Source organism: Xiphophorus maculatus, chromosome 3, assembly GCF_002775205.1.
Source record: "Xiphophorus maculatus strain JP 163 A chromosome 3, X_maculatus-5.0-male, whole genome shotgun sequence".
Classification (NCBI taxonomy): Eukaryota; Metazoa; Chordata; class Actinopteri; order Cyprinodontiformes; family Poeciliidae; genus Xiphophorus; species Xiphophorus maculatus.
Window position 1 is genome coordinate 6423948 of NC_036445.1, and position 15331 is coordinate 6439278.

The following is a 15331-nucleotide window of genomic DNA, read 5'->3' on the forward strand; positions in this document are numbered from 1 at the left end:
CTACATCAACAATCTAAACCACTCGAAGAGCGCTTCTAAATTTGTTGGCGGAAGTCATCGATCTTTCTCTTGCACATAAAAAGCAAAACACATCACACATCTAAGCATTTAAAGGAAAATCATGTCAATATAAATGGCTGATCCCACCTTAAAGTGTTTAGTTATGATATAATTTGTAGAACATGTTTATTATTAATAATAATACTGTAGAAGTTGTTGTTGTCATTGTTATTATTGTTTTTGTTATTATGTGATCTACTGTCTATGCTTACTAACGTATTCAATAATTATTTATCTTAAAAACTCCTACTCTCTTAGATGACGCAGTTTGCTTCATGGTGTGTGACCAAGACAAAACATTTATTTCAACTTCTCCTTTGACCAAAAGGTCAAGATAAATGCAGCGTAAAATGTTGGCTTGTTTGGTGTTACATATCACGCCTAAAAACCACCAAAGCATGTGAGGGTTAGTTTCAATTTTTGGTGAAGATACAGAAAAACACCTAAACGTGGTAGGCGCGGTTCCGTTTAGATACAACTGACGCACTGAGAATAAATGAAGATTATTGGCGCAGCGGCAGCTGCTCTACTTTTCACATAACAATTCATGCGTAAACGCACATCAGCTTAATATGAACCCCGAGACATATTAAGCTGTGTCTCGGCTGAAAAGGTAAAAACTTTACCTATTCAGCCCGATTTATTTTCGCTTTTAAAACGAAAATAATGAATAAGGGCTTTTAAAAATTCAAACTGATTCGAACGCACTTCCTGCAAAAAACACAGAGAAAGACACGCCTACTCTGTGATCTACTAATACAAACCAAACTTTCATTCTGTTTAGTAGCTGCGCAGGACCTCAACATTTGTTTCTCAAACTCTGAAAAGCCTTTTCCTACAGCCATGAAAGCCCTTCTACTTGTTGCATTGGTGGTCGTGATTCATGGCACTAATGGTAAATACGTTTATTATGTTTCAATGTTTTACAATTGTTGTTAAAGAGCTTATTGTGTTCTTTTTTTACTCAATATTTTGAGTTCATTACTCAAAAAGCCCATATTTTATAGTCTGTTTAGCTTTATAAAGGTCTCAATTTGTTGTTGTCTAAGTAATTCTGTCTCTTGAGGAAACACTTTGTTTTCCCATCTGTGTCTCAGAAAAAGACAGAAACTTGTTCCTAGAAATATTGAAGCAGAATACTTTAATGTTTTATGCGCACAGAAGGTCATGTTTAGTTCATAACGGCAGGAAAGTTTGCAAAATATTGTCAAGCCATTAGAGCTTACGGTAACAGAAAACTGGTCAAACTGGTTTCAGATCACAGCATCAACAGATACATGTTTCAGAAGGAGTGTGCTACAGATCTTAACAATGTATTGCAGATTGGTAATATGTAAAGTCACAAAGTTATTGGATCCCCATTGTGTCAACAATACTTTTTATTCATCCAAATCATTAACCTGTATATCTGTTATTTGTGTCCATATGCAGCAACTTTGATCATCAAAGGCCCAACTGAGCCGATTCTGGAGGGCGAGTCAGTCACACTGGAATGCCTGTACACAGACTCTGACCTCAATGTCAGCCAGGTTCACTTTGAGTACCTTCCTCCGGTGAGTTGTGGATGTTATGTGAGTGGGTGGATATAATATGACCTTAGGGTGTTTGCCAAAGGCTAAAGGAAAAAACTGGACCTTGCAGTTGCTGTAACAGGCAATATCCGTAGCTGTTGCTTAAACTGTTCAAACATGTAGTAACTCATAAAATCAGAGTCGGACTACTGTAGACAAATGTTGCAATTGCTCAGGGACTCCTGCAAGGAAAAATCCTGAGGACTTAAATATTAAATAAATGATATAGCAATACTAATTTAACCATTTATGTCACTTGTGTTTGCGCTTGAAATGAATGCACACTGTAACTGTAAATGGATCAACTCTCCATTCTTTGTTGTGGTGAAATTGCTAAAATGCTTTGCTTTGTCCTTCGCTCCTTGGCTTTCTCAAGTCAATGATAATCTTGTGTTGTTTTTATACAAGGAAGTCAGCTTTTTCATATTTCCCAGTTGGAAATACATCAAGAACATCACCTGAGGTCTAAATTGTGACTAAGGAAGTTAGAATTTTCAGAGGAGCCTTAACTTCAGAGTTCAGAAAGTCTTTGATATATATATATTGATATATATATATATATATATATATATATATATATATATATATATATATATATATATATATATATATATATATATATATATATATATATACATATTACACAGTGAAATCTACAGGTATAAACTGTTTATAAATAATTCAGATGGTTTAATCAATTTAAACTATTTTACAACTTGGAACCTGAATGTCCTCTACTGTGGTGATTTTCTAACATCTAAACTTTGCCTTCCAAGACAAATTAAAATGAAGAATAATTTAGATGGGGTAAACTGGGGGCGAGTCCCACATTCAAATTCAGTTTAAAGCCTTGGCTCTGTGTAATGTTACTCAAGAATTGTTTTGCTCTCCAGACCGCTTTTGTACAATGGTTCACCACTGAAAAGTTCACTGAACTCAGCTCAGTCACACGATGTGATACTTTAGACAGTCTAATATGTATATGTTCAGGTATTCCCCTTTGTTTGGGGAATTTTCCAGCTGGAGTAAAGTTCAAGCCAATCACTTTCATTTTACAGTAAAGTGTCATATGCTTTCTGCTCTGTTTTATTTTGATTGTTCACTCATCTGGTATGCAGATAGGTTTCTTTAATTCATTTACCACTGAGACATTGTAGTATAAAGGTTATCTTATTTAATTCAAAAAGGCAACATTGTTACATATTTTACAACTGGTATTCCTGGGTGGATCCAGATTTTGATTACTGTACAGCTGCACTATGTGTGCTTCAACATCCCCCTTCCATATAATCAGAAGACTGTGACTTCTGTGATTTTTTAAATTAGTGTTTTATTAATTAAAGGCCTTCGCATAGAAATTTAATGTATCACCTGAATTCGGTTGATACATTTTTGCTGAGATTTTGAGTTAATCATAGTGCACTGAAGTCCATTAACAGATGAAAAGAGTGCCTTGTAAAAGTACTCAAAACCTTTAGGATTTTTCACATTTTCTCACACTGAATTAACACTCTACAATGTATTTTATTCAGCTTCCATTTGAGAAACAAACACTAAGTAGCTATAGCACTATAAGGGAGTGGATGGACTATGATTTTGCCTCTGCTAAAGTGACCTATTTTTAACCAGCTTTGAACATATGAAGACTGACATGTTTCCCCAGTCCGATTCAAAATAACTAGAACTCTAGAACATCTGTGACCATCAGTATTCAAGTGCTTCCACAGATTATTGTTTGAAAACAACCAAGAATCTGCTTGACAAAGCAATTTACATGTTGGTCAAATAGTTTGATTTGGGTCTCAACTAACCAGAGCACGTCCTACCACATGTTTGTTGTGTTTTCTCCGTAGTTTGTGACAAAGGTACAAACAGAGCTTCTTGATTCTAACCCTCCATAAAGTCCAGATTTGTGGAGCACATAACAAATGTGCCACCAATAGATTCTCCCCTGAGTTGCTGATGTTTGCAGCTCCTCCATAGCTTCTTTGGCTGCTTCTCTGGTTAATACTAGTAATACTCTCCCTGTCAATCAGCCTGTCAGCTATGGTGAAATATAATGCCTGAAGAGGTTTATAGTTCTGCCATACTCTTTCCCTTTCCTTTTAAAAAGAACAGTGATATATTAAAAGTTCAATGTTTTATGACCTAACATTGGTTTAAACCTATCTCTACTACTTCAAAACTGTTTTTATTTGTGTTCATAGTGCTTCATCATCCAAGTAAAATGTGCTGATAAATGTTTGTGGTTGCTAGTGTTAAGACCATTTATAAGGCACTGTAAGTACTGTAGTATATCTGAATTTACACATACTATTTATAGATGTTTGTTTTTCAGACAGTTTGATTATGTTGTGATATTCTGAAAGATAAACCATTCTTGTCTCTTTCATTTTTTTTCTTTTCTCAGTACCAGTACTCAAGGAACTTGTGGCGTAAAGTTTGGGGGGCCAGCATGGGCAGGTGGTTTTGCGGAGGGGATTATTTTTATGGCGAGGATGAGGAGAAAAGCGGACTTCTTCATATTCCCTATCCAACAAGGTTCTCTGGGGTGCCCTTCCGTTGTGTGTCAGACAATGAAAACACAACTGCTCCAGACAATGCGTCTGAGCCGCTGACCTTCAAAGTCCAATGTGAGTTTCTTGGTTGCAATGGGAGGGTTTGGCTTATAGATGCAGTCTTCTTAAACTGTGCACTTCAATGACATTTACAATCAAATTCAGCTGTTGGTGTTATTAATGTTTTACAGAAGTAAGATAAAGATCAAATTATGTGACGCAAATTAACTTGAAGTTTCACTCTTAAAAAAGGAAATGTGACAAATTGTGAGTTCCATTTCTAACAAAGAAGGACACATATCATCCTAACACATACGTTGTTGGCTATATGGCTAAACAGACGGTGTCTAAAACATATTCCCTCATGTTTGCAACTAGCAGGAGGTAAACACAATGGATTCCTCTCAGTGAGCAACAGAAAAGATGTATTTTAGAGGTTGCAGCAGTCATAAAACAGCACATGCTAAAGATCTAATGCAAATGCTGTTACCCAAGAAAGGTTGAGTGATTTTTATTTTATGCTCTATGCAAACAGGGAGGCACTGCACTGGTTAGGCTCCAGTTTAAAACTACAACACCAATGTGGGAGACTTGAACTAAGTATCTTTTGTGTAGCTGGCCAGGATTTGTCCTCTCTCTTCTCAGTGGCCATCATATCGACCCTGATGCTGTTTGATCGGCTCCGCAGCCTCATGGGAGGAATCAATAAGAGGAAAAGATTAGAATGAGCTACAGGATGGAAGGAGGCAAGAGAGCTGGATGGACATGGGCCATCTATTGAAATGGAAGAGAAAATGAGTCATTATTCACAACACTGCCTCTCTAAAGACTTTGATAAGATGAAGCCTATCATCGTTACTATTGATCACTCGTAACAGTCAGCATCTATTGGAGGCATTGGAGGCCACATGGTCACAACTATTCTTAAAACATCTGAGCTTTTTCCAGACGCTAGTCCGGACAACATACGTTTAGTCACCTCCCAAATACTCAGACAGGTTACCTCAGCATGCATTGAATTAGTTGCTTCATTAATGCCTTATCATGCTGTCTCATCTGCACTGTGTTTCCAGATATGAGAGAACTGTCAGTGTCTATGGAAGGCTACACCAGCTACCTGGGCGTCCCGCAGGACCTGAAGGTGCGGCTCGGGGATGATGTAGAACTGAAGTGCTCAGCGAGCTCGTCAGAGGAGCCAAGCTACTACTGGCAGAAAGAGGTGAGAAAACCTCGGGTATGCACACTGTGCTGGTGTCCTCATTATACTTTTGGAAACTTGTCAGTCTCTCTCCTCCTCCCATCTCTGGATGTGACCTCTTTATATTTTCTTTCTACCCTCTTCTCTTTCCAGCCTCACCAGGTCTCTGCCGCCCTCTTGGCTTTGTGCAAGCCTTCTGTTAATTGTCTCTCCTCCTCCAGCACATTTCTGTTTCTCTCCCTGACTTTCTCAAGTCTCTTTAGTCTCCCCTTACGTGCCGTCTTTCTCTCTCTTTCTATCCTCTAAACGAAAGGAGTTCTGTGTTTAAGTGACTGGTTGGCTTAGCCTCACCTCTCGCTGGGAATTGCAAGCTTGCCCACTTACAGAGGATTAATAGTTTAATGAGGTCTAGACAAGAACCAGTCAACCTGAAAACAATTATGTGGATAGATTTCTAATTATTTTTGTAGTGTTTGGTTAACTGGCATTGAATAATTCAGCTAGGCTACTGAACTAAGAAAGTGTTGCTGAAAGGAAATTAAGATGTCTCGCTTTAAAATGCCAGAGTGACAATTGGCATGTAGAACAAGATGAATATATCTGACTAATCACATTTTTGAAGAACACGGGTAGGCAGGTGATACACCTAGTACATGTGGTGGGTTTGAAAGGTACAGGTGCCTAAAAATAAGTGAGAGATTTGGCGTTTTGGGGTCTGGTGTCTCGTATTTTCATCTTCAAGATGTTCCACAGATTCTCTATGGGGCTTATGGGCCAGTCAAAGCATAGTGATACCACAGACATTAAAACAACTGTTGGTACTTTTTGACAATGTGTTAAGTCTTAGCCACTCCTTAGCCATTGGTAATCTTATCTTTGTTTCAGGGCTGACTTGCACAAGGAATATGACATTTCATAACGCTTGCTCTGACTCAAGCTGCAGTTCCCGCCTTGCGACTATTTCTTTCTCAATCTTCTGAATTTTGTGGTTATGCTAGTTGATTGTGAACTTCTTTTGTTCCTGTTTTTCTTTAGTTCAGTTGTTTCTTAGGGATGCCAGTTTATTATGTTTATTTTTGTTTCTAGTTATTTTTAGTTACTCTAGTTTAATTATGTTTAGTTTGCTTTACTGTAAGATTTATTCCATAATCCCCTATGTACTCTCCCTGAACCCCTGTGCCACTTTCTCTCTCTTTCTCCCTCTTTTTAGTCTGTCTTCTGCTCTTTCCTCTCACACCTGCAATCAGTTAGCTAATCAGCCCAGGTCCATTGTTTCAGTACTTAGCACCTCTTTCTCAGTCACTCATCAGTGGTTCCTCCCATTACTTCCTCATTCTAACTTGTGTTCTCCTCATGTCTCCTTGCTGGTTTGTTTTCGTTGGATTTTTTGGTTTGTTTCTGCCCTGGCTCCTGTGATTTCTAATAATTAATTAAAACATGTTCTTATAAAAAACCCATAAAAGATCTACAAGTTAGCCCTTGCTGACAATGAAAGATAAACCTATTATTTTTTCGAGAAACTAATTATTTTGGTACAAAGGACTTTTTATGTTATTCCTGCATCACTGTCAAAAACTGTACTACCTTAGCAAAAATGTCTCCAAATCCTGTTATATCTGGAAGGGCAGATATGTTTGCTCACTTTCCTCATTTTTGTTTTCATTCTCACTAAGTTGGCTCAGGGTTAATGCTTGTTAAAGGGTCATCACTAATCCAGGTTTTAAATGGGTTTACAAGTCCAAATCCAATTCAGTGGACTTGTCAGGGCGCTAATGCTGTTTGTCCTCTACATGATCTCATATAGGGCTTTAAGGTTTTTGTCATTATCTGCCAACAATGCTCTGCTGTCATTTTTAGTAACGAGTAATAATCTTAGAAAAGACAGGCTGGTTTTGTATATATCAACTTTCAGAAAAGTCACATTCAGAGAAATAAAATAGAGTCATAGAAGTGTCTCTATTCACACGTGATTAGAGGTAATTGTTCTGTAAAAACCCCTCTGTGTCTTTGACAAGAGTGGATGTTAGACAGCAAGCGTCCCAGTTTGACAGACAGCCGGTGTGTGCGCTTTGGCCCCAGAAATGACAGCAGGACAGAGGCAGGAACGACATGCTGCTTTTGGGCGCCAGTGGATTTGCATACAAAATGCTTCTTTGGCCAGACCTGGCCTTTATGGGAAATCCTCTTAATTCAGATCCATTCAAACTGAAATGGACTTTCTTGGCAGGAACTGTAGCTCCCAAGAGCCAAGTCATTTGCATGGTATAATATTTTTTCTTTGTTGTTTCTTTTTTCTTTACCCCCCTCTTCCTCATTCATTGTTCTTCCAATCCTTGTGTTTGGTCTATTATTTGTTCCCCCCCAGGTTAGGCTCTACCTCATAATAGTGCTGCTATATCTGTGTCGACAATTCATGCCGCTCCCCTGCCATCTCATTATGTGTTGTGTTAACAGTGAGCTCTTGCAGCATCATTCTTCGTGGATGATGCTGTTATTTGGGTTATTGACTTGTGTCGATGTAAGTTCGCTCATTGGGATTACTGCTCAGGTAAATAGAGTTCATTTAAGACTTTTGGGACAGCTCTCTGAAAAACTCACACCAGTAGAACTCTGTCTCCATCAGAGTCTCAATATTTCTTTTTGTCTTGCGCTAATTTACTATGCCCCACTGCTCATCCCTCTGCAGAACACCAAAAATAACTACTCTGTTTTCCATTACCACCTGTTTTCCCTCATATTTTTCTCACTGCTTGTGTTTGACATCCCCGAGTTTCCTCCTTATTTCTCTCCTTTGTCATGGAGCATCAATTGCTCTTAATTTGTATTCTTGCAGGGCTGAAAACAACCTGACCAATAAAACACTCCCTTTCTTAAAACCTCTTTTCTTTCCCTTTCTTGCAGGGTAATGACTGGATTCTGCCTTCCTCTACACTCACACTGAAGAAGGTGAGTGAAATGGATGAAGGACAGTACACCTGCATGGCTACACATCCTTCAGTGAAGTCCCTCACCAAGAAGCGAACCATCAGCATCACCCTGCTTCCCGGTAAGTTGGGTGATCGTTCCTCGTCGTCATCATAGCCAAGTCCTAAAAGTTTTTTTCACCTCTTCCTCTTTCTGAAGAAAGACTGGGCTTTTCTTCACAACTGCATGGGGAATTCATTTCTCAACAGAAATCTGTGCTAATCTATTGGTTCTTCTATCAGCCACTTAAATGTCACAGTAAAGGTCAGCTCATGCGGATGTTCTTACATCATGAGACAGGTACAAAAATGTTTTCTGTTTCATGTCCATAAATTTATGGGAACCAAAGGAAAGTTAGGCTTTCATATTGAGGCAGAAGAAAAAGGATGTGTTGAACCTCAGAACTTCCAGAGGTAAAGGTGTTTACCAAAACTCCCTACATAGCATGTGTGAGAAATAAAACTGCATGTAAAATGTCATATGAGATGATCACATATGATGACAGAATATACCCTACATCTAATAAATGCTGTAATAAACTGCATAAAATCGAAAGTGTGAAAATTTTAAGATTTAAAGGAAGCAGTTATTATCTATTACCTTTCAATGTCTTTTGTTCCCTTTTGACTTAATTATTAGGCCAAATTCATTAAATGCTCAAATGAGTTGATTTTATTCTGCAGTTTACAGGTGCATATGAGTAGATTCAAATATAAACATGAAGTGAATAGTTAGTAATTTACAAAAATGAATATTCATTTGCACAAAAAATATATTCAAAATTTTTAAATAAGAGCAAAATATTACATACAACCAATAAAATGTTTTAATTAAGAAATCTAATGTTAACTACACAGTAAAGACACAGTAATCTACACAGTAAAGAGAAATACTATTTCCATTATTGTAGAAAAAATTATGATTTGAGACTGTAACCTTCCACAAGGAGGGTAAGCCATCAAAGGCCATTGCTAAAGAAGGATTATGGTCACAGGGGGCTTTATCAAAGTATACAAGTGGCAAGTTGAGTGGAAGGAAAAAATAATAGAAAAAGATGAACAATCTATTGGGATAACCACAGCCTTGCGAGGACTGTGCAGCATAGCCCATTCATAAGGTTGGGAGAAATTCATAAAGTGTGGTCTGTGGCTGGAGTCAGGGTTTCACGAGTTGCCCCATACAGACATGGAATAATAATCAGAATAATAATCAGTGACTCTATTGAGTATGGTTAAAGGAAAAAGATTAAAAAGACAACAATATAAAGCTGCATGGCTTCCTTGACACCTCAGCAGAGTTACAGACTTTTGCCTCATTGATGTAGTAATTCATGCAAAGCAAGCCCCATCAAATTAATGACTGCATATTATACAGTACATGAACATACATTTCATAAGGCTGTGACTTCTGTATTAAAAATCATTTTTATTGGCATTATGTAAGTTTTATAATCATCTGAGATACTGAATCTTGAGTTTTCATTAGCACATTATCAGTCTGTGTGTAATGAATCTATATAATATATCAAGACTTTCACTTTTTGAATAAAATTAATGAATGAAATTAGCTTTTTGGTGATATTCCAATTAAGATGTTCTGAGTTGATTTCTCAGTCATTACAGATGTAAATAGACAGAGCGTACATTATTACGTATTCCATTTAGATGACATACATATTTCTGTGTAATTTCTCCTTTTTATTACTGATAGTCTTTCTTTGCTTGAAACCAGGCAATAATTTTATTTGCAACAATTTATCTAATCTAAAACCAGACTCCATTTGTCTTCATCATTGTTATCACTGACCTGTCTGTTGATAATTATTAATTTACTGCAGTTTTAGAATTTACAACCAATAGAATTTATTAAACCACTGGGGTTAAAATAGTGTGTTCCAGTTTGGATTAATGAACACCGCTGCCATGAGTCATTGGTGCTCTTTTGTAAGTCTGGTTATTTCTTTGGAGTAATTATTAAACTCATCTCTGCATATTGGAATTTTATGTGGTCCTCCCTGATGTCTTGGTGAGACTTCACCACATACCTCTATGGTTCCTTTGAAGGAGTTCACTACATCAGCTGCACAAACCTTAGGCAAACATTCTCCTGTGACTCCACAGCAATCCTCTTAGCACACTGTATATAAGAAGACAAAGGATTTTTTCTTGCATTTTTTTCAGCATTTGTTTGTTTTGTCCAAAACTGCAAAGACTAGGTTCAGAAAAGGCAATTATTTTGACTTTTTATGTGAACTGAAAATCCTGGAACATCCGGGGTATAATCTCCGATTTTTTAGAAATTCTAACAAGCAGACTTTGTACAGGTCAGTATGATGACTTGTGTGAATACCTGGCATGGTCTCTCATGTATTCAAGTAGGAAGTTGCCTGGAGATACTTTTTGCCTCGAGGCATTATGAGGTGTGCTGATTTTAGATTCTGTGTCATGCACGTTTCCCTTCATGTCTGTCCCACAGAGGATGCTGCCTGGTATGAGACTACTAATGGGCGACTCTGGTTGATGACCTCCGCGGCTGCAGCGTCTCTGGTCGTGTTCATCCTCTCTGTGAGTGTGTTCCTGTGCCGCAGGGCCAAGCGGATCAGGAGCAGCAAGGGCCCCATGTAAGGAACCATTGTTGGAATTTTTGTGCCTTTTTATTTTCCAAACAGGCGTCTTCTCATACTCTAAAAGCCTTTGGTTTTAAACAACACAATTCAGATTAATTTTCCTGCCAAGTCAGAAATAAGTCAGCTGCTCCCAGTCAGAAACAACCAATCAGAGCCAGGGGGCGGGTCTTAGAGGTGTCAATTTCGCTTGTGATATGTTATACTGTCATGCCATGGTGACAGATTTATGAAATATGTAAATAATAAATAAGTAAATAATTAAAAAAATATTAAAGTTACATATTTTAATAACTGGAACAATAAACAGCATGTTCCCTCACACCCTTTGTTCTGAGATAAGAATACATTTGGATGCCGAAATTGGAATAATTTTGCAATTCCTTCATTTTACCTGTGATTTTAAGATGCCACCTTTCCAAAACAACTTGCCAGACATTTTTAATGTCATGGCCAGTGTTTATTACATTTAACTTAAACAAAACTTTTACAGAAGAGTTGGCACTTAATGTAATCCCTGGACATAAAAAAACTGAATTGTTCAAATAAACATTGACAGATTAGACAAACTGGAATCAGCTGTGCACTATACACCCATTTTAGGTGTTGAATCCTTGCAGGATCATATTTTGGGGAATGACCATTTTTCCTCCAATTTTTTTTCCTAAAAGTCCCCAACTCCTGTTCAAACATCACAAACACTGCATTATGAAATAATCATGCAGTTTTTTTGTGTGCATGTATTCAGCCGCTCTCTCTTTAACATGCCCAGATTAGTTTATTTGTGGAAGAACTAGATTCTGATCATATAAACAAAGCCAGGGAGGAAGGTGATTTGTTCAGCTGCTGTCTGCCTCTTTTTCGCAGGAACACTTACTGAGCCACCGCTTTGAAATCACTTTGGTTAATAGGATCTTAAATCATGTTTCAAAAAGTGATGGCTAATATGTCTTTGAATAGAGGTGAATGTGTGTGTTTATTTACTCAAAATTGCTTCCCTTTTATCCACTACTTGGATCTCCCTCTTTGCAGTTTGCCTTTATTATAACTAAGGCTGCAATATTTCATTTTGTCATGTGGCAGAACAAAGGCTATTTCATGTCCAGAGTTTCTGTTTGGTGTCTGCACCTTTATTTGAACCTGCCGTATGATGTCGGCTATGTGTGAGCTAGCCAGCACAACCCAGACTGAATATTAAAAATCAATCACATGTAGAGACTCTCAGCTACTTTAGCTTTAATATTGGTTAACCAGCCAGCCTCATGAATTCTTAATACAAAATCCATCTTATAAGTTATAAAGAAATGAATTTCATCTAAAGCTTACACCTTCCTATTGAGTTCTTCATGGTTTCAAGTAAGAAGGAGTAATTTCTTATTATGGCTAATATTTATGGAAAGAATCTTATTGGAAAATCGTACGCCTTGCAAAAGATTACAGAGAAAAACGACATGTCTAATAATTGTATTGTGCATTTTGTGGGAACAGAGTTAATCTGAAGGCAAGCACTCTTTTCTATAAGAATTAAACTGATTGAACTCAGATTTTATCACACCTCTGGTTGATTCTCAAATGTCAAAAAGAAGAATACGTTTGATGCTTTGAATAGGATCTTTATGACCTATGTCTGCCTAAGAAGGGGATATAAAATGGGAAATGGGAGAAGGTTACAGTCCATCAGAGAATCCACCATCAATCACATCAATGTCTGTTCAGAACAAAGTGCCTTTTTGGATCTGATGCATCCCGCTGTCTTATGGGAGACATATGTCTGTCTCTCTGGCTTAGAGACACAATAGAACGGAGGGGACAGCCCTGCATGACAGTGATGTTGTTCTCTGTTGTTACCTGGACGTTCTTCACTTTGGATTTTGAAGCATTTAGTCAATGTAAAGCGGGAACAAAGTTTCTACAAATTATACTGAACCCTGGAACAAACACACCTTCACTTGAAATAAAAAAATGTATGTAGCATGCAGTGTAAAAGAGATTCTTGTTTTGGATAAAGATTGAGGTTGCTTTTTTCATGTCAGGAAACATGGAGGGCAGACATTCAGATGTAGGTATAATAATGTTACTGCAAATGGAAAAAATGCAACCTTCATAATCTGGTATTTTATTTATTAAGGTGAAAAGCAGCTGCAGGTAACTTTCCAACAATTTAGAACATCATATAACAGCCATTGATAGGAGAGTATTAGTTTAATGAGGATATTTTTGGTAACTCATAGTTAATTTTTTCAAAATAATACAATTAGCATGGCAAACTGAAGGTTGCTTGCTAAACTCAGCAATTGTGACCCACTTGACCTCATTCGTGACCTTTCACATATTTCTGTATAATAGAAAGAAAAGATTTTTACCTGCTGTTATCTTTGCTTTCCAAAACCATAAAAATGTAATGTGAACACTTTTTCTCTTACTGCATGAACTAAAGTTTTATCCTTCATGCAGATGTTTTCCTTGACTGTCTTCCGTGAGTGTTTCTTGTGAGTATACAAGTAGGTGTGTGCAAAGACACTCGGACAGCACAGAAACGGATAATTGACTTTCATATCTACAGCCATGTGTGCCTCCAGCGCTTTGTTACAGCCTATAATTTCCTCACTTATACTTTTTGAGTGCCTGCTGCGAGATCGATCCACTGATAATCGTTCTTCTCCGTCTTTCCCTGTCTTCCTCTCTGCAGTGATGACCACTCTCAGAAAAAGCCTATCTACAAATCAAGTGTGGAGTCCCTTCCCTCCACCAGCGCAGACAAACAGCCGCTGGTGTGAATGCTCAGGCGGGGCTGCGGGATGAGAAAGTCGGAGCAAGAGAAGAGGAAGATGGAATGGGCAGCCACAAGGGGGGAGCAAGAGGGGGAAGTGAATAGGGTGAGGTAAATGGGGATATTGGAAGACTGTGGAGAAAAAAATCGAAATCAGTAACAAGCCGGGTGTAAAAAATAAATAATGAAACATACTGAGGGGCAAATGATTGCTTTAGTGATGCCGTTGCAGCTTTGCTTCTGAGTGCAGAGTGCAGTTATGTATCTCGAACAGAACCGTTTGGCAATTTTCTTTTCATTTACTCTGCAGTGGGGAAAATTGTAAGCTCCACCTTTGCGAAAATCAAGATGAAGATTCTTCTGCTAAAGAGCTGCAAAAACTCCTTGCACAATTCCTTCCTTTCAGGTGCAAGCATAATTGCTCAGCTGTTTATCATAAATGATCTATTTAGATGATAAGAGAATGGTTTAGAGTGTTGATTTGTTTCTGTTCCCAAAAGAGGAACTATCATAAAGTACTTGGGAAAGGTTATTATAATCTCTTTACTGTGGCAGCACTCAAGCACTTTCCACTTCTAATACTGCACTTTTGGATTTCTTTGACATTAAATGGCTTTTAAAAATATTATTTACCCACCTCCAGTGTGTCATTGATTTTGTTTCATTTTAGAGGTATAAAAAAAGGTCTGGGGAGTATTGACAATGTGGCGAAGGCCGGACATGCACACTCGCTTGGCTGCACATCTTCTCGATCCTCTGTCTTCCTAGGTTTGCATCAACCTGTTTACTGACCTTCCTCTGCAGTCTGCGAGGTTTTACTCTTAGGGAATGATCTTTACTTAAAGTTATCCACTATTGTTCCCCCCAACCCTTAACAAGCATAGTGAGCTTGACAAGAATTGTATTTTCAGTACAGAAAATAAGAATCACTGTAGGGTCAGGTAACCTTGAAACTTTCCCCATCTTTTACAAAAGCTGCTGCTACTTCTGCTTCGACTTGACTAAATTTAGCCTTCTATTTCTTTCTAAAATATAACCATCGTATACAACACAACAACTTCATCTTTTTAATTTTCTCCTCTGTTGCTTTGTAACCCTTAACACTGCACTGCACAACCATTCCTTATTACAACAACTGTGCTCATATTGCTGAGAATTTCATTATGCCTGTCCGTTGAAGTTATGTCGGATTTTATGCGGTTTTATTATGGCTGTGTGGTTGACCGTAGGCCGTTGTTAATAATGGGCAAAGCAGCGGTTTAACAATGACACTCCATTAACTGTTCCATGCGCCACAGAGCACAGCCCTGGATAATGTTATTAAACTGATTATTCAAGCCCCCCTGTACAGCTGCTGCAGCTATCCTTTGTTGAGACTTTTACAGACTTTCTCCACATTTCTAGTCATGAAGTGAGATCCTGCTTACTTTATGGCTCAGGTCAGGCCTTGCTTGAGAGAAAAAAATAAGAAGGCCCTTAAACAAAACAAGGAGAAACTCAAAATGCCTTTCTGCATGTTAAATGCCAGTGAGCACCAGGTTGTTTTGGCCTTTGAGTCAGTCATGAGTGAAACCCTGAGTGCTTTTA

At 37.9% G+C, this 15331-nt stretch overlaps 1 protein-coding gene across 1 annotated transcript; it reads left to right on the forward strand.

Moving 5' to 3' along the window:
• The first annotated feature begins 796 nt into the window (after window positions 1–796).
• LOC102228607 lies at window positions 797–14372 on the forward strand. The gene is made up of 7 exons (XM_005796040.3): window positions 797–955; window positions 1492–1613; window positions 4042–4264; window positions 5263–5408; window positions 8289–8433; window positions 10827–10971; window positions 13664–14372. Exons 1-7 carry the CDS (start codon window positions 904–906, stop codon window positions 13749–13751), a joined length of 921 nt encoding a protein of 306 aa, XP_005796097.1. The 5' UTR covers window positions 797–903; the 3' UTR covers window positions 13752–14372.
• Window positions 14373–15331: the final 959 nt, after the last annotated feature.